This window comes from Labeo rohita, chromosome 11 (genome assembly GCF_022985175.1).
Source record: "Labeo rohita strain BAU-BD-2019 chromosome 11, IGBB_LRoh.1.0, whole genome shotgun sequence".
NCBI lineage: Eukaryota > Metazoa > Chordata > Actinopteri > Cypriniformes > Cyprinidae > Labeo > Labeo rohita.
In genome coordinates this window covers 13,096,907-13,123,958 of record NC_066879.1, presented here as the reverse complement: position 1 = coordinate 13,123,958, position 27,052 = coordinate 13,096,907, and the positions used below count along the sequence as shown (strand labels likewise).

General features: G+C 32.5%; 2 protein-coding genes across 4 annotated transcripts in view; one reads left to right on the top strand and one right to left on the bottom strand.

The window, feature by feature from the left end:
- Positions 1-784: 784 nt before the first annotated feature.
- map1lc3c (microtubule-associated protein 1 light chain 3 gamma) lies at positions 785-3,217 on the bottom strand. Of its 2 annotated transcripts, none has more exons than XM_051122163.1 (4): positions 3,118-3,217; positions 2,965-3,020; positions 2,787-2,893; positions 785-959 (listed from the first exon to the last, which is right to left on the bottom strand). In XM_051122163.1, the coding sequence occupies exons 1-4, from the start codon at positions 3,173-3,175 to the stop codon at positions 785-787; spliced, it is 396 nt and encodes a 131-aa protein (XP_050978120.1). In that variant the 5' UTR covers positions 3,176-3,217. The 2 variants fall into 2 exon arrangements, with proteins under 2 accessions (XP_050978120.1, XP_050978119.1); XM_051122162.1 differs by having other exon boundaries at positions 2,965-3,030; positions 3,119-3,191.
- A 2,760-nt stretch (positions 3,218-5,977) lies between these two features.
- The window catches only part of strn (striatin, calmodulin binding protein), a 55,614-nt gene continuing 34,539 nt past the window's right edge, over positions 5,978-27,052 (top strand). Inside the window, exon 1 of one of the 2 annotated variants that reach the window (XM_051122365.1) lies at positions 5,978-6,387. In XM_051122365.1, coding sequence (XP_050978322.1) covers positions 6,160-6,387 — 228 coding nt within the window. In that variant the 5' untranslated portion in view covers positions 5,978-6,159. The remainder of the gene's footprint in view (positions 6,388-27,052) is intronic. The other variant, XM_051122363.1, reaches the window with a different exon arrangement.

Sequence of the window (27,052 nt, the reverse complement as noted above, 5' to 3'; positions counted from 1 at the left end):
AACAGTTGTTTCGAAATATGTAAAAGTGCAAATTTGTATATAGTTTAGGTGGAGATTTTTTGCATCTGACAGAAAAAAAAAAAGAATTCATGCAATTTAAAAATAATAATAATTATAATAATAAATATGCATTGAATGCATTTTGTCCCAAAGCAGTGATCCATAGTTAAATAAATAAAAAAAATAGTGAGCCATGAATTGAGAAATGGGTCCTAAAGTCACTAATATAATGGGTTAATCTCAAAAATAGACTTATTTTTAAGCATTCAGTTTTACACTTTGAAACTTTTGTGCACCTTCTACAATTGATGCAAAAAAAAAAAAAATATTTGACAATAGTTTAGACTAAACATTTAAACGTTAATTTCATTTTGTAATCTTTAAAAGGCATGAAATGCCTTTATAAATAAACTTGCTTTAGCATGGAATATTAAAGACAAAACTTTGGGGGAAAATAAATAAATAAAATAAACTCAAAAGCAACCATGTGCAGCATCAACATGAACAATATCCTTTATTTTTTTAATCACCACATGATTCAGTTTTATTAGTCAGGCATATTTGAGGACGCTTCTGCAGCACGTGAATGAACAGACGTCTCCCTCTAGTGACCGATGCATGAATTAAAGACATTTTATTACTCAATTAAAACATACAATAGAAAAGAATAGTATATCTAAAAAGCAAACAGTATATACAAAGACTTAAATACTTAATCACAGTTCAGTGAAGTAAATGAGACCTCTTGGACCTGCCAAACCCCCTCTGACGTCCTCTGGACACATCACCTGTTTTTATAGTGTCCGAACATCTCCTGCGAGGCGTACGTCATGTAGAGGAAGCCGTCTTCGTCTTTATGGTCCTTGTAGAGCTGGGCCATGGTCAGAGACATGCTGGCGATGCCAGAGTTATTGATCAGCAGGTAGAAAGCTTGATTGGGCATCAGGGTCATTCGATTCCTGAGAAATCAGATCAGACATGAGGAAAAGCCACAGCGTGAGAAAGCGCTTAAATCCAGCCAGGTGACGATCAGCTGACGCCTCGAGCGCTTTGACAGATTCTCAAGGCTGTTCAAAGGACTGTAAAAACCAGCAGTATGGGAAATGCGTGAAGTACACATACAGAATTTGTTTTATCATTTGCATGCGTGTGTGACCCTGGAGCACAAAACCAGTCTTAAGTATCACGGGTATATTGTTAGCAATAGCCAACAATACATTGTATGGGTCAAAATGATTCTTTTATGCCAAAAATCATTAGGATATCAAGTAAAGATTTTGTTCTAGATAAGATATTGTGTGATTTTTCTTACCGCAAATCTCAAAACTTAATTTGTTTAGTAATGTGCATTGCTAAGAACTTCATGTGGACAACTTTAAGTGTGATTTAGGGTTTTTTTTTTTTTTTTTTTTTTTTTTTTTTTGCACACCCTCAGATTCCAGATTTTCAAATAGTTGCATCTCAGCCAAATATTGTCCTGTCCTAACAAACCACACATCAATGGAAAGCTTATTTATTCATCTTATTCATTTATTATTATTATTTTATTATTATTATTATTATTATTATTATTATTATTATATAAATGCCAATTAAAAAAATAAATAAAATTATGACTGGTTTTGTGGTCCAGGGTCACATATAATCCAGATATAAATGTACATTGAAGTTGTAAATGTATACATTCTATTAATGTGAAATTGTATTAAAATTATACTTTTATATATTTAATATTTCCTCACTCATATAATATAAATACAATAATTATATTTTATTTCATAGAATTACCTGTATTATTAGTAGTAGTAATTTTTAAATATGTAAAAGTCCAAGTTTTACATTCCTAAATTACTACTTTTATTTTAAATGACATTCTATTTATTTATTTTAAATAAAACAAAAATAAAAACACTCTAAATGTGATTTTTATATTGTAATTTTTATATTTAAAAAAAGTTATAATTTAATTGTATATTTAATTATATTTATGATTGTGGAAATCTACACTACATATTTCTTCACATCAAGTTTCAGATTTATAGAATCTTAATAAAATTAAAACTACATTTTGTAATCTCTAAATCATTTAATGAGAATGTAAAAATTGTAATGTATAAAAACCTGTACATTTTATTAAAGTTCAATTTAATTTGTTATTTATTAACATTATGTAATTTTTATCAATGTGAAACATTAAAAAAAAAAAAAAAAAAAAAACTTTTTACAAGTTAAATTCATAAATTAAGTATTAAAAATTCATTTTAAATATTTTAAGGGGAAAAAAAAAAAAAAAAAAAAAAAAAAAAGGCATGTTTAAGGTTTAATAAACCATCAAATTAAGTCTTAATTTAAGCATACAGTTTTACACCACTTTAAGAAAATAAAAGCTCGTTTGGAGAGAATTAAAGTTACTTTAAACATTCAGATGACAATTTACACTGCGCAAAAAAAAAAAAAAAAAAAAAAAAAAAAAAAAAATATCTTCTTACTTAGAATTTTTGTCTTGTTTCCAGCCCAGATATCTAAAAATTCTTAAGAAAGATTTTCTAGACAAGTAAATATTATCAGAAGAAAAAAACAACTCAAAATTAAGGTTTAAAACAAGCAAGATAATCTTCTTTTCTGTTTGAAATATGATTATTTTGCCTACCTCGTTGTAAAAAATTATTCTTGACTTAAGAATCTTTAGATATCTAGATATCTAGAATCTAAGTATGAAAAGCATTATTGCAGTGTAACATTAGATCAAGCCTTTTCACACATTTTCCACACATTTGCTGTCAGACCTGATGATGGTGACGAACTGGGTCATAGTGAGTTCTTGAGGCACGAGGAACTTCGTCTTATCCAGAGGCGGTAAGAACTTCTCTCTCTGATATCGCTCAATAATCACCTAAAATAAACACCAATTAGCACAAACAATCGGTAACAGATAAACGTAACTCAAACCCGGGCGTTTCTTACCGGGATTTTAGTCGGAAACTTAGTTCGGATTCCTGCCACCTCTTGCTTCCTCGTAGCTGATCGGTCAATAATTACAACAAAAAAAACAAATACAGCTTTTGAATTTCACAGCATGTCAGCAGAAAGTCGAATGCATGATATAAAGACACATACCTAGACTCTTCCTCTGTTTGAAGGGTTTGGGATGTTGCATTTTCTCCAGTGGAGGCATGTTGTTGTGTCGCACCTCTGAGCTGCGCACTAATTGCCGGTGAAGTGCACTAACACTAATTAAATACTGCGCCGGCGGTGACGTCACGCGGCTTACGCTGCCCACCGTCACCGTTTAATGTTAATTAAACTAACAGCCTTAAATAATAAAACAATACAAAATGATGATGTTTCCGTAATATTTAGTGTTTCTGCCTACACATACTAACTGCTATGTGGCTTATAATAAGTATGAAGATGCACATTCCTACAATGTCGCAGGTAAATGAGGCTCTGAATGGATCTTTGTGTTGTTCACGGGTTTCACCTTCTTAGAAACAGACACATGGGCGTGTTAAACAGAGGTTAGTATTGTAGGGTTGTATAACCGTTCGTGCATGACATGAGCACTTAAACAAATGAATCCATTGTGAAATTATGACAAGCATTTGCTTGACTCTTCATTATGTTAATGCATGTATAACCTGCGTCTTTCATTAATTATTGCACTCTTATCCGTTTGCTTATTACTTGTTTTAGTGGTAATAAAATAGTTTAGTTGTCAAAAAAATAATTTATTTATTTAATAAAATCGTTTTTCGTTAGTTTTTTTTATGTAGTGTTTTTTTCTTAGCTGATGTGGCGTGTTTGCAACATTGCTAACAGCTAGTCAAACAATAAACAACTCAGAATGAGAACGTTTGGAAGAAAAAATTATAAACCGCATCCGACCTACAAATCCCAGCATGCTCAGCGTACTCGCTTCTGATTGGCTGTTCACACTGCGAGTTGTTCGTTCTGTCCAATCAGAGCGTTTCGTGCTGGCAGCGATCTGTTGACCTGCTTGTGGGCGTGAAATGAGCGGAAACCAGCCTTGAGAAGCGCGATTCATTTGATCGAATCGGTTCGTTCGAACGAGTCGGTTGCTTCATTCAGACATGCGTGCAAATAGCCATGCACTTTTAGTTGTTTGATAAATATTAGAATAGTGCTTTTATCACAAGTTGCATTCGTTTGATGTATTTAAGGTATTTAGTGGAAGTCATTTTATCCTTAGTCATGTTTTTGTTTTGTTACCTGTTTAAAAATATTGTATTTTTTAAAATATATATATATATATATATATATATATATATTTTAAAAAAATGTTAAAAAAAATTTTAATTTGTAAAATACTATAAAGTTATTTTTAAAAAGCTACACAAAAAACAAAATTACTAAAACATTAAAATTAAAATGAAAAGGAAAGTAAAAAAATTAACAAATTTCAAATATCAATACAAATGAGTGATATGAAAATAAGTAAATAATAAAATTTTATATAAATAATAATAAACAATAAAATATAAGTAATGAAATATATCAATATACAAAATAACTGTATCTCAACAATACTGAAATTTACACTACTACAAAGTGATTTAAAATCGTGAAAACATTGCAGAATATGCTAGCATACACATAAATAATTTTCAATAAAAATAAAAAACTGATATAAATACAAAAGCAAAATATATAATTAAAAATTATATTTTAGTGATGTATGACATCATAAAATATACGCTTTTTACATCTTTTTTACAGCGAACAAATTTGAATTGTTCAAATCCATGTCATTTGTCAGCAGCGCTTTTCACTGCACTACCATTAAAAAAATACCATTATAATCTAAAATCATGAAAATATATTTTTGTCACTTCAAATTAAATAATTTTAATGTTAACTGAAATAAAACATTTTTAAACATACTTATTTTATTCCAGTTAGTTGCCAAAGCATCATTTTTTATTTTCATTTAGTTTAACTTGATAGCAAAAAAATAACAAAATTTAAATAAAATTTTTAAAAAATAGACATTTTTTAAAAGCTACACAAACAACCAAATATCAAATTTAATTAAAATGACTTTCATAACAAAAAATAACAAAATTAAAATAAAATCTAGAAAAACTACTGATATTTTTTTAAAAGCTACACATACAACAAAATATAAAATTGAATTAAAGTGACTTTCATAAAAAATAACAAAATTGAAATAAAATCTAGAACAACTACAGACATTTTTTTAAAAGCTACACATACAACAAAATATAAAATTGAATTAAAGTGACATTTCATAAAAAAAATAACAAAATTGAAATAAAATCTAGAAAAACTACAGATATTTTTAAAAAGCTACACATACAACAAAATATAAAATTTAATTAAAATGACTTTCATAAAAAATAACAAAATTGAAATAAAATTTAGAAAAACTACAGACATTTTTTAAAAAGCTACACATACAACAAAATATCAAATTTAATTGAAGTGACATTTCATAACAAAAAATAACAAAATTGAAATAAAATCTAGAAAAACTACAGACATTTTAAAAAAAAAAAGCTACACAAACAACAAAATATAAAACTAAATTAAAGTAACTTGATGACAAAAAAAATAATAAAATTGAAATAAAATGTAGAAAAACTAGTTTTTTATTCAAAAGCTACACAAACAGCAAAATATACAATGTAACAAATTGAAATGAAAAGATATAAAACTAATTCAAAATATTAATAAAAGTAATTATATAAAAATATAAGTAATAAAATATAAATGTAAGTATAAAAAAATAATAGTATTTCAATACAACTAAAAGTAACACTGCAACAAAGTGATTCAAAATGGTGAAAAAATTAATCATTTTCAGTACAATTAATGTAAATTGTGATGTAAATACACATGTATTTACAAATGAATCCATTTATTTTTCAGCTGCGTTTAATCAGTTCAACAGATTCAGTCGAGCGACTCGGCTCACCAGAACGATTCATCGGCGAATCGAACAGCGCTAGCGGAAACGTCATGAAGTGACAGCAGACAGCAGCAGCAGCAGCTCGCGGTGAGTTGAGCGCTGCAGCCGCCCCGTTTCCCCTTCGAGCACCGAGGCGGATATTGCAGCGAGCGATCGGACGAAATCCAGTGTCCGTGTGGTCGATCAGACCTCCGATTCCCGGCCCAGCCATGGACGAGCAGGCGGGCCCCGGTGTGTTCTTCAACAACAACAACAACTCGGTTCTTCCCGGCGGAGCGAAAGCGCCACAACCGGGCGACGGCGGCGGCGGCGGCGGAGGAGGAGAGACGGCCCGCGCTCAGTACAGTATTCCGGGGATTTTACACTTTCTGCAGCACGAGTGGGCCCGATTTGAGGTGGAACGAGCGCAATGGGAGGTGGAGCGGGCCGAACTGCAGGTAAGGCGCCTTTTCCGACCGTTATTTTCTGAGGTGTTTTGAACGCTGTCCGCCAAAAGTCACAATCAGACATTTGCGGGCTTGTTTTTCTCTCTCGCGCGCTGACGTCACGCGACCCTGCACATTCACCGCAGCGGCACAAAAACTTGAGTTTCTCTCCTCCGTGCTGTAACTCTATCCTTTTCATCACATCCACCGACACAGTGTGCTTTACCGAGACTCAAACCGACGGGGAGAATATAATACCTCTTATTTTTGGTCTGTAATATGACCAGGCCGTGTCGCTGACAGGTAGATGTGAGTTCTGCTTGCACATTTTTCAAATTCCTTGCATTCTAAAAATGTGCATGTAGAACTGTAAATGATGTGTGTTTTGTCCTGTAGCCCTAATAAGACATTTTATGTTGCGTAAGTAAAATAAAGTCTGTTTGCAACACCAGTAAATTTAAATAATTGAAACTGTGTGTGTGTGTGTGTGTGTGTGTGTGTGTGTGTGTAGATAGATAGATAGACATACATGCATATAATATAAAATACGTATAAATATAATTTGATGTATCTTGTACATTTTAATATCATGCTAATATTTTAAATTTGTTTATATTTTGCTTGTTTGTTTATTATATTTCGGTATATGTATATATTTTGTGTGTGTGTGTGTGTATACATATATACGTACTTACATATATGACACACACACACACACATATATAGATATATATTTAAATATATACAGATATATAGATAAATACAAAATTGAGAAAAATAAAAACTACAAACATAAACATTTTTGTTTACTTTATATATTGTACATTTTATATTTTGCATTTAAAGAACATTATGACTAATTTAACAGAATATTTAAAAAAAAAAAAAAAGTAAACAACAATATGTATTTTTACATACTTATTTCACATATAAATGTATATTTTGCTTTAAAAAATATATGATATCTGTACAGAGTCATAAGCTCAAAATGAAAGCATCCAGACATTAATTGTCATGAAAATAATATACTGGGGGGGAAAAAAGCGTAATGGACCAAAAATCAGTCTTCACATCTTATTTTCTGCTGTGAAATGGAGTAAATGTAACACAATTTGTGGTTTGGTATATATTAAGACAAAAACATTTTATGTATTGTACATTTAATATTTTACTTTTAAAAAAAATATTATGACTGCAGAGAGTAACAATATGTATTTTTATATATCTCTTGTACATATAAATTTAATATTGTGGTTTAAAAAAAAAAAATATTAATAATATATAAAAATATATACGTTATGGCTGGGTGGAGTCATTTTCATGATTTAGCACAGTAATGACTAATGATAATATTCATAACAGAAAATTACAAGCTCAGAATGAAAGCATCCAAAAATCAGATTGGTCACATGTTATTTTCTGCTGTAAAATGGAGTGAATGTAACACATTTTGTGGTTTGGTAGATATTAAAACAAAAACTACAAATAAAAACATTTTATATATTGCATATAATATATTTAATATATTTAAATTTAATATTTATTATTATTATTTTTTTTATTAAACAATTTGTATTTTTATATCTCTATTACGTATAAATGTAATATTGTGCTTTAAAAAATATATATATATAATATTAATAATATATTAAAAAATATATTATGTCTGGACAGAGTCATTTTCATGATTTAGGAGCAATAAGTAAAGACTAATAATAATCAAAATGAACGCATCCAGGCATTAATTGTAATGAAAACGTGATAAAAAAATAATGTACTGAAAAAAAAAGTTTAATGGACCAAAAATCAGTCCTTACATGTTATTTTCTGCTGTGAAATGGAGTTAATGTAACGCAATTTGTGGTTTTGTATATATTAAGACAAATAAAAACATTTTATATATTGTAAATTTAATGTTATATTATTTCAGAGAGTAATTTAACAGAATATTTAAAAAAATTAAACAATGTATTTTTATATTGCTCTTTTACATATAAATTTAATATTGTGCTTTAAAAACATAATATATTAATAATATATTAAAAGTATATATATATATGTCATTTTCATTATTTAGCACAGTAATGACTAATAATAATCATAACAGAATTGCAAGCTCAAAATGTCAAATGAAGCTCAAAATGTCATGAAAATAATGTACTGAAAAAAAAGGACCTTGACATCTTATTGTCGACTGTGAAATTTAGTGAAAATGTAAGACGTGTTGTGTTTTAGCATTTCTGGGTGGTTTACTGTGCCGTTTGTGTCTGATTTCTCTCGATGACGTCACAATAGGAGTCAAAGGCGACAGTGACATCAGCAGCTCTGTGAGCGACAGACCGAACAGCAGCTCTGAGTAAAGCAGCCTGTCACCGTCCGCCTGCATTATCTGCTTCCAGACACTCAATCATCACAACTATGAGGAAGTCTTTAAACGCTGGACACTCCTCTGTGCAGCTAGTGAATATCTAGACTGTCTGGTTATCTGACATGGTAGCACTTCTAGTATTGTTAAATGCAAGTTTTTATTTAAAGTTGCAAAAAAGTGTTTTTTAGTTTTAGGTTAACTCCAATAACCCTGCTCTGATGATTTACTTACTACATATTATTTGCATTCTAAGTTGATTTGCAGGCCATTTTGCATCCTCGATCTTCTGTCGTAGTGGCTGAACTTCTTACCCTTGTGCAATGTCATGTTTTACTACTCGTAAGTCCTTGACGTGCACTTCTGTGTGGTTGAGATGAGATATTTAGTCCTAAAGGGCAGCGATTGATTAATGAATGCTGTGGGAATATCTTTGGCATTTATGGGTCGTTTACCCGGACGTCCGTACGGTCAGTCCATGCGGCCTGCGTGTTTTATTATGCGTGTTGAATGAAGGACAAACCAGAACGTGTGAGCGGAAACTGTGCTGGCCATGTGACAGATCAAGACTGGATTCCAGTATGCAGTTTTACATCTTTGCACGTAATGGCACGGACCTGCCTTAACTCGGACATAACTTAAGACATAACTAGCTGTTAATGCCTCACTAACACCAAGTTTACACCGCAAAGGTGGCACAGAAGTACCTCTGAAGTGGCATTTAGGTGACTGTTTAATGTCTGTCTCTATGCTTTGTTACGAAGGGCTGAGGTGGATCGGAGCAGGTATAAGTTAGTCTGGCTTTTATGCTGCATTACGTGTTTACATTGAATTTTGAGCATGCACAGAGCTGCCTTAACTTAGTTAAGACAAAACTAGCTGCTAATACATCACCAATGCCAAGTTTACACTTACACTAAATCTTTACTCTGTATTTTGAGCAGGCACAGAGAAGCCTAAACTCGGAGAGAACATAACTAGGTGTTAATTCATCACCAACGGCAAGTTTACCCTGCAAAGGTTGCACAGAAGCGCCTCTGAAATGGCATTTAGGTGACTATTTAATGTCTGTCTCTATGATTTTGAGGTGGGTCAGAGCAGGCATAAGTTAGTCTGGCTTTTATTCTGCATTATGTCTTTACTTTAAATTTTAAGCATGAACAAAGCAACCTTAACTCAGTTCAATCATAAATAGAGTGCAATATTTCACTAATGCAAAGGTGGCACAGATGCACCTCTTAAGTAGCATTTAGATGTTTTTAATGCTGCTCAGAAGTGGTATGAATGTATATGCACAACAAATACAGCTGTACGCTTTGATACAAGGGGCTAAAATGCAGGTATAATTTATTCTGGCTAATATGCTCCATTATGGCATTTATGTGTCTTTTTGCCGGCTGTTTGCTGTGAGGGTCTGAGATGGGTAAGAGCAGGCTTAAGTTAGTCTGGGTTTATGCTGCATTACGTCTTTACACTGAATTTTGAGCAGGCACAGAGCAGCCTTAACTCAGTTAAGACAGGACTAGCTGTTAACTTCTCACCAATGTCAAGTTTAGGCTGCAAAGCTGGCACAGAAGCGCCTCTGAAGTGGCATTTAGATGACTGTTTAATATCTGTCTCTATGCTTTGGTACGAGCGTCTGAGGTGGGTCAGAGCAGTCATAAGTTAGTCTGACTTTTATGCTGCATTACGTGTTTACACTGAATTTTGAGCATGCACAGAGCAGTTAAGACTCAGTTAAGACAGAACTATCTCCTAATACCTCACCAATGCCAAGTTTACACCTCAAAGGTGGCACAGAAGCACATCGGAAGTGGCATTTGAGTGTGTCTTTACACTAACTTTTTGCTGCAAGAGGCTAAGGTGAGTCAGAGCAGGCTTAATTTAGTCTGGCTTTTATGCAGGATTACATCTTTACACTATTTTGAGCAGGCAGAGAGAAAGCCTTAAGTCAATTAAGACGCCAAGTTTACATTGCAAAGGTGGCACAGAAGCACCTCTGATGTGGCATTTATGTATTCCTTACGCCGACTGTTTGTGGCGAAGGGCTGAGGTGGGTCAGAGCAGGCATAATGTAGTCTGGCTTTTATGCTGGATTATGTCTTTACGTTGAATTTTGAGCATGCACAAAGCAGCCTTAACACAGTTCATTCATAACTAGTGTGTAATATCTCACTAATGCAAAGTTTACACTACAAAGGTGGCACAGAAGCGCCTCTGAAGTGGCATTTAGGCATCTTTACGCTAGCTGTTTGCTGTGGGGCTCTGAGGTGGATCAGAGCAGGCTTAATTTAGTCTGGCTTTCATGTAGTATTGCATCTTTAAGACATAACTAGTTGTTAATGGCTCGCCAACGCCAAGTTTACACTGCAAAGGTGGCACAGAAGTGCCTCTGAAGTGGCATTTATGTGTCTTTTTGCCAGCTGTTTGCTGCGAGGGGCTGAAATGTATCAGAGCAGGCTTAATTTAGTCTGGCTTTAATGCAGCGTTATGTCTTTACGCTGAACTTTGAGCAGGCACAGAGCAGCTTTAACTCAGTTAAGACAGAACTAGCTGTTAATACTTCATCAACACCATGTTTACACTGCAAAGGTGGCACAGAAGCGCCTCTGAAGTGGTAACTGGGTGTTTTGTAATGGTGCTCAGAGGTGGTGCGAATGTGTTTACACAGCAAATATAACTGTATGCTGAGATTGGTTAAAGCAGGAATAAATTAGTCTGGGTTTACACTGAATTTTGAGCAGGCACAGAGCAGCCTTAACTCGGCTGTGCGAAGATGCCTCAAAATGGCATTTTGACCAAGAATGCAACACTAGTTTACATGCAAATTTGCATGTGAGCGTTCATCAGTCTATTGTGGAAGGACTGGACTGATATCACAACATTTTTTTACATTTGCATGTTCGTGTGTGTTCGGAACCGATGCATCTGACATCCCTAGAAGGCAGCGTCTCGCTGAGGAGATCCTGACTGATGTTTCGTTCCTTTCGTAACCAGCATGCCTTTCATAGCTCTGCGTGGGCGACGGTGTGTAGGAGAGGCCGTCATATGTCGAAATCGCCCTCCAACACCTTGACAATCAATTGAAAGGAATATAATTCACTCCGTTTCCATGCAGGCTCCTGCTACCTGAAGTACGAGACGCAGCGGCGTGAAATTAAAGGCCATTAGCATCTCAAACGAGCGTGCAACAGGCTGGTGTTCGCCAGCCGAGTGTGTAGGCAGTGTGTTCGTGTGACGCTGGGAAACAGGACAGAACAGAAGCTGTTGAGTTTTATGAGCTGATGTTGGTGACTCATACTGCTGATGCTCTCTCTCTCTCTTTCTCTCTCCGCTTGCGTCGTGCCCTCGGCTGTGAAACGGGAATGCCAGGCCTGACCAGAGAGGGGTGTTTGTGGTGTAAGCTGGAATCTGACTAGCCCTGTAGGTCCTTTCGCATGAGTCACGTCAGCGCTTCAGCGCAGCGCTTGACTAGGGACGGTCAGGATGGTCAAGTAACCTACCCTGAGCTTTAATATTTTTAGTGATGGTGCTTTACAGGCTATTAATTATTGGCAGGGTTTTTAGCAGGCTGTTCAGTGATCGTTAGACATGCTAAAACTCTCTCTGAGGTGATGCATCTCTTTATTTGTCCCCTGTAAAACAGCTGCGCAACAGCCAAACCAGCGCTTTTGGAATGAATTTGATTTTAGCAGTAAATGTTGACAGTATTATTCAGTTTCAGTATGAATATATTCCAAGTTAGTCAGTATATGCATGCATCTAGCCTCTTTGCTTGAACGTTAAGCGTCACATTATAGCAGCTGATTTATTGCATCAAGATTGTTATTGTTAACTAAAACTATTTTAACTAAACTAAAATATTTTTGTTAATTGAAATAAAGATGAAACAAAATAAAATATGAATATTAGAACAGCTTAAACTGAAAGGTAATTGGAAATGTGTCCCTGGAAAATAATTAGAAAACTTTGAAATTAAAATATATTTATTTATTCAGTTGAAATAAAAATAAATAAAAACTAAATAGGGAAAAAAACTAATAAAAATGACAAAAGTACAAATTACAAAAAGAATTAAATATTAAAATAAATATTAAAATATTAAAAACTGTAATAAAATGCACATAATACTATATAAGTAATACTATAATAACTATATAAATAATAAATAATAACTAAAATTGAAACTCAAATAAAAAATAAATAAAACCTGAATAGTACTCTTAAAAAAACACTAATAACACTGAAGCACTTAACAAAATTACTAAAAAAAAAAAAATGAAAACTGAAAATATAAAAATAAAAGCCAAGTTAAAATATTAATAACACCATGTAGACATGGAATAAATAACTAAACTTAAAATTCAAATAAAACCTGAATAGTAATCTTAAAAAAAATAATAAACAACATAAAATAATAAAATAATTAAAAATAAAATAAAATAAACTGAAAACATAAAAATTGGCAATTTAAAATATTAGTAAAAACTGTAATAGTACATAAATATTAGTAATGCTAAAATAACACTGCATTACATTCATTAATGTAAACATTAAATAAATAAAAGTAAATAAAAGATCCTGAAATCTTAATCTTAATTAGAATGAGTCTAATTAAATAAAATTAATAGAAGCACATAACAAACTTACTAAAAATAAAATGACTGAAGATTAATTAAAAAAAAATTCTAAAAAATTTTTAGAAACTATAGTAGCTTATGAATGACACTAAATAAATACCACTGCATTGGTTAATGTTGACATGAGACATTGCCTCATTACATGATGTTGACATGTTTTGAATTGTTTGTGGTGATGGAGGCCAAGCCATTTGAATACAGGTGACACTGGGAAATGATCTCATCAGCGACTTTGTTTTGACTGCCGTAGTGTGTGTGTGTGTTTTGACTGGGAACAGCGGTGATGTCAGACTGGCGTGACTTTCTGTCCGTCCAGCCGCGAGTAACAGCGTCTGATATTCTCACAGGTTGTTCTTTTAGCAGGTTTATGTTCACATAAGCATCTGAACGTCCATTTTCTGTCAGTCACTCACAAACTACTAATTTTCCTAGACATTTGCATGTACATTCCACCCTGTTTTCCCTATTTTTCTGGCATTGGCTGCAGTTTTCAGAAGGCAGCGAGTTTTGATGTAACTCAGCAGTTTATGATGGCAGTAAATTGAAATTGTAGCTCATGACGGTTTCACTGCATCAGAACTCAAAGCAGATATTTTGGGTTGGGTTGCACAGTTGTAGTTAACATGCCCTTTACTTCATGTAGCCTAATTCTCAGTTTTGTTAGAAACCGGGTTTATTTGGAGTAGCATAATGTTGCATGCTAGTTTGTTTTATGTGTGGAAGGGAATTACAGAGCACTGCAGGGAGGATTTATATTTGTAGGCCAAAACGCTGAAATGAGTTGCGTTTTAAAACTCTTGGTTCCATTGTGCTGAAGTTTTTGAATGGGTTTTTGGTTTAAATGTCTGAAATAAGGTCTATGCTTAACACAAGCTCAAAATATGTTCGTTTTATGACAAAATCGGGTTTTGGAAGTAAAAACTCCATTTATTTTTCCATGAGGACTGACTGATTTAACAATATCTGATATTTCTTTAAAGACAGGCCTGTTGTGAGCTCTGAGGTTGCTCAAATTAATTCAATTTATTTTAGAATTTGTCATGAAAACTACATTTCCCATGATGCTTTACAGAAAAGTCCACCAATCAGAGAGCTGCAGTGAACAGAGCTCCGCCCTACACTCGCAAACTACCTAAATATGTATGCATGTTTTGTATTGAACTTAAAATATGCTGTTTCTATAGATACAAATAGCGTAATATTTTTATGTTTCTCCATTATTTTTGTAGTTCAATTAGTGTGATTCTAAAGCCATTCAGTACACAGGTTACAAGTTTGTAATGTTGTGATTCTGTTCATATCTGGTTGTTTTGATTCATATGGAAGCCTGTTTCCACCACTGAATAAAAACAAAAAAAAATTAATTGCGACTTTATTCCATTTTTCCATTTGTCCATGAGGTGGGACCCTATGTCAGCACCCTGTCCAAAATAGAGGTCGACCGATATTGGATTTTATAGATAACGATAACTAGGTTGGACCACACTGGCCGATACCGATTAATCGACCGATAGTTTTTTTTGTTTTGTTTTTTTTTAATGGATACTAATTAGAAAATAAATAGTGCTCTACTATTTTTTTTTTTTTTTAAGTAGCCTACTGAACCATACTTTGTAAATGAACAAAGATATTAATATTAATTATATATTGATCATTAAAGTTCATTGTTCATTAATGTTAAAAAACAAAATTTTTTAAAATATATCAGTAAATGCTGAAATTAACACACTCTTAACAAGGAACGGTACTTCTATTCTACAGCTTTTATCAATCTTCATGTATTGTAAAGTGTTACCATTACATCAACAATCTACACAAAGGCCACAGTATTGAAATTGCATACATATGGATATTGTGTACTTTCACGATTTAACTGCTTCTATTCTAGAACATTTGTGGTTATCTAATCAAAATATAAAAATATGTTAGTCACACAACGGGCAAAAGTGCAGCGCCGCGTCTAGAAGAACTCGCAGCTATCCGGTATCACGCGTCGCGTTCAATTCAAGCGACGGTCTACAAGACTTTATTTGATCACCAAACGGGCAAAAGCATACTGCTGTCCTTTCAACACTAGTGCAGCATCTAGTCAACAAATTCATCGCTTAGTAATGACATGAAAACATGCAGTACAGTATACTGTCAAACCGTTTCGTTGTTGATGTTTTAAACCCGCCTTTGAAGTGTCCTGCTCTGTGCATCGCGCAGTGTCACGCGTGTAAACAAACAGCACGTGCTGTCAGTGATTTCCGCCACTAGAGGCCGCTCTGGTGCTGTATAACAAAGACTATAGAGACTTTGCTGTGTAATGACGACATTCTCAGCCGCTTCAACAACGGACCCAACCCGGAAAAAAACATCGGCATGGACTTTTGCCGATAACCGATAGTTCCGCCAATCAACTATCGGTGCCGATTAATCGGCAAAACCGATACATTGGTTGACCTCTAGTCCACAAGGCTACCGGCGCCGACCAGTTCTTACTTTATAACATGCAATTGCAAGTTAAGTCAGAGTTGTATGAGAACATATCAGTCTTTTTCCCCCTTTAAAATGGACTTTATAACTCACAATTGCAAGTTTATATCTCAATTCTGAGAAAAAAAATTGTGAGATTAAAAAGTCGCTATTACCTTTTTTATTTTTTATTCAGTGACAGAAACAGGCTTTCATAGGTTCATGGCTTGTAATGCTTTAACAAAGACTTTTTGTAAAATCCCTATGGGAAAGAACACTTTTAGAACCAGTGGTGCTGAAAAAGTGCACTAATGCACTTTTATTGGATTTTGTTTATAACGCTAGTGTGCAGTATTTAGTGTGTACTGCTCCAGTGTGCAGTGAGCTGCGTGCTAGTAATCCATTCTGAACATCAGTCCATGCTTGTTGTATTTGACAGTGCATCCGCTGTTTCTCGCTCTTATTTTGGACCGTCCCGACAGGACGGTTGCACAGAGGTGAATGATTAATGCGGGCCTGGGTTTCCCTAGGCTCGCGTTGCGTGTTGAGGCGTGTGAATTGGCTGCCATCTGCGTGCGCCATCTGATCTGCGGCGCGGAGGAGACTGTGAGAACGGCCTGTCGGCTCCTGCGCTCTCAGGTTTCTTCTGTGCGTTGGGTGCGGCGGACAGGAGTTTCCCACAGGCTTGAGGTCGGGTTTGACATCAGCTCATTGAGTCATAAACTCTGTCAATCACACAAGGCCTTATTTCCTTGTAAACAGCTCACGTATTGCACTAATCATGCCTTAATCTGCTTACTCAGCTTATTCCTGACAAACTCTTACTTTATGTGCTTTGATTTCCAGCTAATAGCCAATTAACTCTCAGCTCAGTTATTATAGTTAATTAAAACGACTCATAATATTTTTGTTAATTGGAATAAAGCTGAAATAGAGTAAAATATAAGTAGAAGATGAAAAACTTAAACTAAAATGAAAATTAGATGTTTGCTAGGCAGCGCACTGAAACAAGTGCACTAAAATTACTAAATTGAAAAAAATAACTGTATAAGTAATTTATTTATTAATTTAAAGCCTAAATTGTAATATTTAAAAAAGAAAAAACTAATAAAAATTATTTAAAATTTAAATTGAAAACTGAAAGCACTTCTATATAAAATACAAAATAATGAAATGTAAATTATAAAAAAATCTAAAATAATATATATAAACAGTATTTCAAAATATTAATAAAAAATGATTTTTTTATTATTAAAAATATTAAATAAAAAGAATGTATAATAATAATATACACAAAACACAAAATGATGAAATGTAAATTATAAAAAATGTAAATAATATATATAAAAACAATAGTAAAATTACACTGGCTTGGAATATTAATATCAAAGTATTAATATAAAAATATTAAATATATCAAATAAAGTTTGTTGACATTTTTAAAAAATACTGTATAAAAAACATAAATAATAGTTCAGTTGATCAGGAGTCATATGAGCACTTTTGGTGCTTTAAATCCTCTTTTCAATTCATTTTCATTTCATAAAGCAGTCATTTAGAGAAGAGTGTGTCCCGTAGGAACCAGTGTGTCTGCTTTAGGTCCCAACATGCTCTAGTAACGCCACCCTTCATGGTTGCATTCATGGCTCACGGCCCGTAAAAGCAAGTCTGTCCTTGTATAGTAAGGTATGTGCACCTGCCTGTTGTGTCAGGTAAACGGTGAAGGAGGAACGCCCTGTGTCGCACCTCAGATCGCTGTCACACGTCTGACAGGAAGTGCGTTTAATAGGGCGTATGGTCATTTCACAATTTACCATCCCAGACTTGCTAAGCCAGCATCTTCTCTCACTCAAGTGTATGTATTTTGCATTGAAAATCTGCAGGCATTGAGGGCAGATTGCAATGCAAAAGATCTGTGTGATGCTGCTTTAGAATTTGGGAAAACAGGCCTGTGTTTTGAAACAGCTTCTTTGTGAGGGTCATGTGACACTCATTGAACTTTTGTGACTCACGCTGTTAGGCAAATGACCCGTTTTTGGGACAGAGAGGGGAACTGGACTGTTTCAAGCTGCGAAAATGTGATTCAGACAGTGAAATACAGCAAATCTGTGTTTGTCAAGTATGATCATGTTCACAGAGATCTCACATATGAACTCTGGAATCCTAAAAATTGATCTTTTAGTCCAGTTTTTGCATTGTAAAATGTAAAAAAAAAAAAAAAAAAAAAAAAAAAAAAAAGTTGATTTAAAAAAATAATAATAATTTGAAATGTGAAAAAAAAAAAGAACATTTTTGTGTAATTATTTAATGTATATATAATTTGTTTTGTTAATTTAATAAATTATTTATTAATAAATTAAAATGATTTAGAATTTCCAAGCCCATTTAAGTGTAACTAAATAACTGTATTGTTATTTTATTGCTTAAATGCCTTAATATCTGCTATATTTTACCCAGGAATTTTTATTTATTTATTTATTTATAAATAACTCTCTATGAAAGACTCTGGTTGCAATTAAATAAAAATAAAAACTTTTCTTTTAGGATTACTTTTTTTAAAATGCATTAAAATTTAATAAATTAAGCAGTGTTAACAGTTGAACCTAACTGCAAGAGTTGGTTTTAATGTTTTTATAAATATTAAAAAAAAAAAAAAGTGCAACATCAGCGTCTGAATCCATTCACTAGGCCTCAGTAATCTGAGCGCACAACTACAGTTAACTAATCAACTATCTGTTCAGACACAAATGTGGTTACGCGTGGCATGAAAAACCTGGTGCACTGGCAGCGTCTTTGTGTAGGTAAAGCAGAGACACACAGCGGCTCAGTGTGTGGAAAGCGTGACGTAGCCTCTCGTTGAGCAACAGCGTGTGTGTGTGTGTGTGTGTTCAACAACGCTTTCATTCTGCTTGAGCAAGCTGTGGTCGGTTTGTGCGGTTAGAAATGACTGAGCGCTCAACTGTTCCCGCGCTCGCAACCCATAGAGTTTTACTGTGTTCAAACGCTCTTATCTGCAGTCAGCAGTCGGGCAGATGCGTTCATAAAAAACTCACTCTAAAGCGACTCATTAGCATCCAATCGACACCATATCTCGCCCACACCAGCAAATGTGAGCTGTTCAGAACCTGATTACACTCATTTAAGGAATAAATGTCATTTAAACTGGAAATAGAGATGGGAATGAGATGAAATGATGCTGTATTCAATTTGACACGAATGAAAATGCCTGCTTTTACTGCATCCAATCCATAACCGAAAGGTGCATCATATAATTTGAATATTTTTTTCTTATTTGGATCTTTTATAGATTCTAATTGGACGACGCACATTCACAGCTGCTGTCGAGTATTTCACACACACCTGCGACACACTTCATTTCTATTTAGTTTGATTCTAAATAAAAATCTATAACACTTTCAATAACTTCGCAACCTTGTTGTTGTTTGGTCAAATTAAACTCTGACTAACACTAATAACTACGGCCAACGGCTGATAGAAATATAATAACAGACAACGGTTAGTGAAAGTAAATGATTAGTAGATATTCAAAGATGTAAATATATTCAAATTCAAGAAATATTTGCGAAAAGCTGATGGTAACAGAATGTATTATAGTGTTTGCTCTCATGTCATTAATATTATAAAAGCAAATGCTATAACGCTTTTTCATATACATGGTTTACTCACTTTTAGTTACGTTCTGTATAATGATGTTAGAACTGTTAAACAAAGACAGTAAAATAACGTGGGCGGAGAATGAGAGCGTAGTGCATTCTCAGCTCTTCAAAATGAAAGTATAGTATGTGTCAGAATAAAATATCGGCCGATATATCGGCCAAACAGAAAAATGTATTCTCCAATGTGGATAATTAAAAAATTACAAACAGAAAAAAATATTGTCTGATATTGATATATAAAAATAGCAAATATCAGATGATCGACCAAACAGAAAAAAATAGCAGCAGATGCTAATCATTTAAAAATGCCAAACATTGGTTGATATATCGGCCAAACAGATTTTTTTTTCCAGTGCAGATAATGAATTTAAGAGCCAAACTGTAAAAAAAAATGTTGACTGATATCAATAATTTAAAAAATGGCAAAATTGGCCAAACAGAAAGAAATATTGTCTAATGCTGATCATTTAAAAAATGCCAAATACTGGACGATATATAGGCCAAACAGAAAAAATATTGTCAGATGCTGATAATTAATAAAATACTAAATATCGGAAAATACATGAGCCAAACAGAAAAAAACTAAATTAAAAATCCATTGCAATAAGTAAAAAAAAAAAAAACAGGCAAATATTGGAAAAAGAAAAAAAGAAAAATAAGGCAAATATCAGACAATATATTGGCCAACAAAAATTTATTTATTTTTTTTTAGATGCCGATAATTAAAAAAAAAAAAAAAAAAAAAAAAAAAGCAAATATCGGACTATATATCGGCCAAACATAAAAATAATATTGGCTGATGTTGATAAATTAAAAATGCAAAATAACGGCCGATATATAATTATTTTCTGACGCCACCAATTAAAAAAAAAAAAAAGGGCAAATATTGGACAATATATCAGCCAACAGAATTTTTTTTTTTTTTTTTTTAATTAAAAAAAAATGCCAAACACTTGCAGATATATTGTCTGACCCCTAATAGGCAGCTTTTAATGATGATAAATCTCAATGCATGGGCCAAACATAATTTAACATAAACCCAAACTTAAAATAATGTTGAAAATATTTCACAATCCACAAAGTGAGGTAGAAGAGTATTTTGTCATTTCTACAATAATAATAAAAAAATAAAAATAATAATACATAAAATAAAAATACAGTGGACTGAAAAAAAAAAAAAAAAGAGGAAAATACCATTACATGCATATAATTATAATCAAAAAAACTGACTACATGTAAATCTAGAGTCCACACGCCTTAATATTAAAGCTTAATCAGTTATCGAATTTTCAGATTTCAGAAGTCACAGACTCATTTCCAGGGTTGTCAGAAGTGGAACTTGCCACAGAAAATACAACAAATATACGTTTTAACGTTATTGTCAGTATAACCTACAAAATATGAAATCACGCAGCCGTACATTCGATCACAGCTCTTTCTGAAAACACAGACAGTAAAAGCACCAAAACATGCTGTGGGACGCGTCACAATCTGACGAGGACTAGTTCAGATCGGCAGGTAAACGCTTAAAAAAACATCACGGCCTAATCTGCAGCTGAGCACTAGAAAGTAAACCAGCGGGCGTCATTGACATGATCAGATGAGTTTATTTACTGAGCCTAAAGAACCAAACAATGAGTCAATCACACAGCAGGCGAGTTATGAATGAATGAATGAGCTCGGCCTGATTTGACTGCTCAGGGTTACCATCATCCAGAGAGAGAGAGAGAACAGCACCACACAGACAGTCGCTCGCCCAAAATAGACGCTCATTTGGATCCCCGCACGGCAAACTGCGCAGGATATCCTCTAATGGCGTCTGCCGGTCAGAACGCGCACTACTTAGCGGGTCAGTTAATGGTGTGCGCCGTCTAAACAGTGAGGATGCGGTATGGATTTATGGGCGCTCCCCGAGGGCAGGTGCTGCGCGTCAGGAAAGTGTGGGAGGATCAGCGGTGTGTCATCTTCCCTTTGAACACGTCGAACAAAAACGCTGCTAAAAGGGCCTCACCAACGCCTGAACCGGCGCTTAGCAATTCAAATCAACATTTATAGGTTTTATCGGCGTGGAGTTGAGTAGAGCGCCCACATGCATTCACCCTACAGCTGACAAATCAGCTCTGAGAGGTATTTTGAAGAGAGCACAAATTTCTAAATATGGAGATCAGTGCTGGTTTTCTTCGATAGGCGAAGTTGCCTTTTTTATAGAAATGAATGATCATCACAAATGGTGAAATATTAGAGGAACAATACAGTTACATGATCAGGATTAAACGGTGCTGTGAGACATCACATTTCACTTTTTTTTTTTTTTTTTTTTTTTAGCAGTTTTGTTATATGCTTCTGTCATTTTTATTTACTATTAAATAGCTTTTCATGAACACACTATGGAATTTTTTTAAATAATATAATATAATCAAATATAATCATTCCCATATAAAAATACCGATACAGAGTCTGAAGCATCGTTTCTAATTTTAAATTTAATTTTTAGTTAATGTTTATTTTATTTCAAATAATCAAAATGTGTTTTTATGGCTTTAGTTTAGCATACACACAATTTTCAGAATGAAAATATAAAAAGCATTGCTCAATTTAACTGTATGTCTATAGTTTTAGCTTTTAGTTTCAGTTTGTTTAGTTTTAGTACTCTAGTTTAAACAATGAAAATATGAAATGTTACATTTGCAACTAGCTAGCATAAAAAAAAAGTTAACTTTTTTGTATTTTATTTTATTGCAGTTAATGTTTATTTTACTTTAAATAATTAAAATGCATTATATATATATATATATATATATATATATATATACACACACACATATATATATATATATATATATATATATACATTTTTTATTTTCAATTAATTTACTTTAAAATCACTAAAACACAAATAAAAATAAATAAAACTATATATACATTTTGAAAGAATCCATAAATAAAAATGACAAAATTACAACAACTTTAACTAAAATTTAAATAAAAACAGAAAGTATAAAAATAAAAATTAATTCAAAATATTTAATATTAATATTAATTTAACTAATGCTAACAAATGAAATCTTATTGCAAAGTGATTTTTTTTTTTGTGATAAATTTGATTAATGCAAATTATATCAAAATTCACATTGAGGTTTGTCTGGACTTTTCATTATTTGCATTAATGTGCCTTTTTTATTATTATTACTTGCAAATAACATAAAAACCGCATAACAAATAATACCATTATGCATAATTTATATGTGCAATGATAATATTGCAATTAAAATGTACAATTGTGCTTTAAAATATGCTTTATTGCAAATACAATAATGCATTCAGCTCCTGAAGGTTGTAAAATGACTTCATGTTCTTTATGTGGAATTTGTGTATATTTGGGTGTGGAATATTGGCCGGTCTGGGTGAAGGTGTTCAGTGGTTCCTCTGTGTTTCAGCAGATGGATCTTTCTCTGATTTTGTTATCTGGCTCAACTGGTTTTGTCGTCTTAGTTTCTCATGAACAGACAGACGGATCTTCCCGTCCACACGTCACTTGCGCTGTTTCAAAGAAACATTAAATCGCAATGATCCTTATTCACTTTAATACATGTCGATTCATCAGCGCTCACATTACTCCCAATGAAAGAGTTCATCTTCAAGAAACCTCTTTTCTTTCACCTGAAATCATCAATATATCTTATTTTTCAACCGTCTTCATAAATTTAATATCTGGCCAATTAATTGTGGTTATGAATATTGGAATTTTTTTTTTTTTTTTTTTTTTTTTTAATATGCCTATGTAGTTTTAGTTTTTATTTTATTTAGTTTTAGTACTTCAATTTAAACTAAACGAAAATGATAAATGTTAAATTGGCAAACTAGCTGACATAAAATACCTTTTTTTTTTTTTTTTTTTTTTTTTTTTTTTTTTTTTTTTTTTTTTTTTTTTTTTTTTTTTTAGTTTTATTTCAGTTAATGATTATTTTATTTCAAATAATTACAATGTTTTTTTAATGGCTTTTGTTAAGTTTTTTTTTTTTTTTTTTTTTAATTCTCTCTTTTTTTGGTTAATGTTTATTTTATTTCAAATAATTAAAATGCATTTTATGATTTTAATTTTAGTTAAAGATAATACACACAATAAAAAAAAAAAAAGAAAATATTAAAAAACATTGCTAATTTAACTTGTCATTTATTTATTTATGTATTTATTTATTTTGATAAGCCTATGTAGCTTTTGTTTTTAGTTGTAGTTTATTTAGCTGTAGTACTTCAGTTTAAACTATTAGAATTTATTTTAATATATGAAATTATAATTATATATATTACATAATTTTAATTTATTATAATTTAAACTATTAAATATTAACTTTTAGGATAATAATCCTGTTAGGATAATAATCCATGTGTGTGTATATGTTTATATATGTATATATATGCATGCATGTATGTATGTATAATATAAATATAAATTGTATTAAATGTAATATAAAAAAAATTAAAATATATATAGTAATTTTAGGATTTAAATTTCACAACGAATTACAAAGAATGAACACGTACTAAATAATCACTTTATAAAAACATTATTGCAGTGAGATTTCAATAATTTTTCATCATTTTGCATTATTCATGAGTAGTTGCATCGCTTTTATTGCTTTGGTGTAAACAGATCAGTTTCAGATTCAGTATATTGAAAATAAGGCTGAACCAGGCAGATGTCCAATGCAGCGCAGATCTTTGCTGACAGTGAAGCAGCAGCAGTGATGATGATGATGATGATGATGATGATGATGATGGCGGCATCAGCGTGTGAACGAGCTGCAGCTCAAGTGTCTTCCGTTCTCTCGGCTGCGCTCCGTCGGGCTCAGACGTTTCTCTGCAGGCATGTCAAGAGACGCCTCTAGGGAGGCGAGTGGGCCGCTTCGACGTCACTGCACTATTTCTGAATTCAGACGCTTTTCTTGCTCTCGGGCGCTCCTAATCTCTCTCACTTCCTCCGGCGAGAAAATACAAGCTAGCCTTTTTTGGGAAGGGACGCCTCCGCTGGAATCGCCCCCCGGGACGCCGGCGGAGACGTTTGTTTAGAATGAAAGAGTTCTGAGGGTTCGAGTCTCACTAATCGCCTCTCATGTGTGCCGTTTAAGACTGAGTTATCGAGGTCGTCGACACACTTGAAGGAAATGCAAATGCGCTTTAATGGGTGAACTCTTCAGCGCCGCTTCTGATGTTTAGCTCGTCGTGCGACGAGGATTTCTCCCATCATTCCCCACGACTGTCCCGTATGACTCATTACGGCCCAGTTTTTTTCATATCTGTGGTTTTGCAGAAGCTGAAGAAGGTTTGGTGTTTCCTGCAGAAATCTCATGAATCTCCACTTAACATGCTCTTTGTGTTTCGTGAAAAAATAAAGTAAATTCTAAAAAAATATATATATAAAACAGAACTTAATGTACAAGAATAACTAAAACTGAAACCAGCGCTACCAACAAGCGAGACTGATAAAATTACATTTGTTTTTAATTGTATTCGTTTTAGTTTTATTTCAGTTAACATTTATTTTAAATAAATTAAGATCTGTTTTTATGTTTTTAAATATATGTGTGTGTGTGTGTGTGTGTGTGTATTTATGTATTTATTTATCTATCTATTTTTGAGTATTTTTAGGATACTAACCCCTGCATCAAGATTTTAGTAATTTTTTTTGTTTGTTTGTTTGTTTTTTTGTTCCTTTAGTTTTAGTGCTTCCATTTAAACTAACCTAAAATAGGAAATGTATGTTGAATTTGCAACTCATTGAAATAAAATAAATATATTTTTAGAAATGTGGGGGAAAAATAAAACTTTATATTTATTTATTTATTTATTTATTTATTTATTTATTACAGTTTCTTCATATTGTTGTTTTTGCAGAATAATCTTGAAAAAATAAAAATATAAAACATAACTTTTTTGTACTAAAATAACTAAAGCTGAAACCAACGCTACCAACAAGCAAGTTTTTAATTGTAATTAATTATTTATTTATTTAGTTTTATTTCGGTTAACATTTATTTTATTTCAAATATTTTAGATGTATATTTATGGTTGTAGTTAATGTTTATATATACAATTTTCATAATGAAAATATAAAAATTATTGCTCATGTTAACTGTATGTAGATAGTCTCAGCTTTTAGTTTTAGTTTATTTATTTTTAGTATTTCAGGGTTGACTAATTGAAAATGAGAAATGTTAAATTACCAACTAGAGGACATAAAAATATGTTTATATTTTATGTATTTCATTCCAGTTAATGTTTATTTTGTTTCAGATAATTAAGAAATGTTGACTTGGCAACTCAGAAATAAAATAAATATATTTTTAAAATGTAAAAAAATATTTATTTATTTGCATTTTTAGGATACTAACCCTGCATCGACATGGGTGTAGTTTATTTGGTTTTAGTACTTCAATTTAAACTAACCTAAAATAAGAAATGTTGACTTGGCAATAAAATAAATATTAAATAATAAATATAAGTAATGTTTTTAAAAAGTAAAAAAATAAATAAATGAATATATTAAATAAACATTATATATTTTTTATATATATATATACACACACACACACACACACACACATATATATATATATATAATAATATATATATATATATATAATATGTATGTGTGTGTGTGTGTTTTAATTATTTATTTTTTAGTACTTTTAGGATCCTAGCCCTGCATCGAATTAGTTTTAGTTCATTTAGTACTTCAGTTTAAACTAACCTAACCTAACCACTAACCTAAAATACAAAATATTAAAAAGTAGAAATAAAATTAACTAAATACATATATTAAATAAATACAGTTTTGTGGGTTTTGCAGCGTCTGAAGGAGGTTTGATGTTTCTGCTGATAATAAAATGAAATAGGAAAGACAGAAACAGCCGAACGATAATAAAGACGAGGCAGACGAGTGCACATTAAAGTGAGACGAGTGTCTGTAGATTGAGTTTTATTGAGTTCGGTCTGTTTTTTTGATGAAATCTCATTAGAATTGACGGTGAAGCACACGTGTGGATCCGTCCGTGTGAATTACCGCTCTGTCTCTGCCTTTACTATTGTTCATGTTGGAGATCAGAGCATATTTGACAGGAAGTAGTGATGGTGAATGAGTAATTTGATTGGCTGTCATTAGAGGATGTTCTGTCTGAGCTGTTAAACCGGCTCTGATCTTAAACCGGTTTAGAGTCGCTTTAATCTGATTTGTTTTGAGAAGTCAAGAGGTCGTGTGTATGTTGTTTCAGGGCTGAAATGTAAGAATGTTTCTACACTTACCTGAAGATGTTTAGCATTGTTTATGTTACACAGAGATGTGGGATTGAAACATGTTTCAAATACTGCAGTATTTGCCAACCCTCTGTGTCCATAGAGGAAGCTCATGAAATGTCCAGCTCATGTTTTAAGTATGCATGTATACTTTAATTGCAATTGTATATTTGGAAAAAATATATATAGTTACAGTAATTAATGATTGCTGTGAAAATGTCATGATAATAATGTGACTATGCAAA

Bases quoted from the DNA above. Each gene is read 5' to 3' on its own strand.
- map1lc3c (XM_051122162.1), bottom strand. From the start codon at position 3,175: ATGCCTCCACTGGAGAAAATGCAACATCCCAAACCCTTCAAACAGAGG. The intron at 3,031-3,118 runs GGTATGTGTCTT...GTTGTAATTATT, and splicing joins TCAAACAGAGGAAGAGTCTA to GACCGATCAGCTACGAGGAA. The intron at 960-2,786 runs GTCTGACAGCAA...CTGATTTCTCAG, and splicing joins CAGTTCGTCACCATCATCAG to GAATCGAATGACCCTGATGC.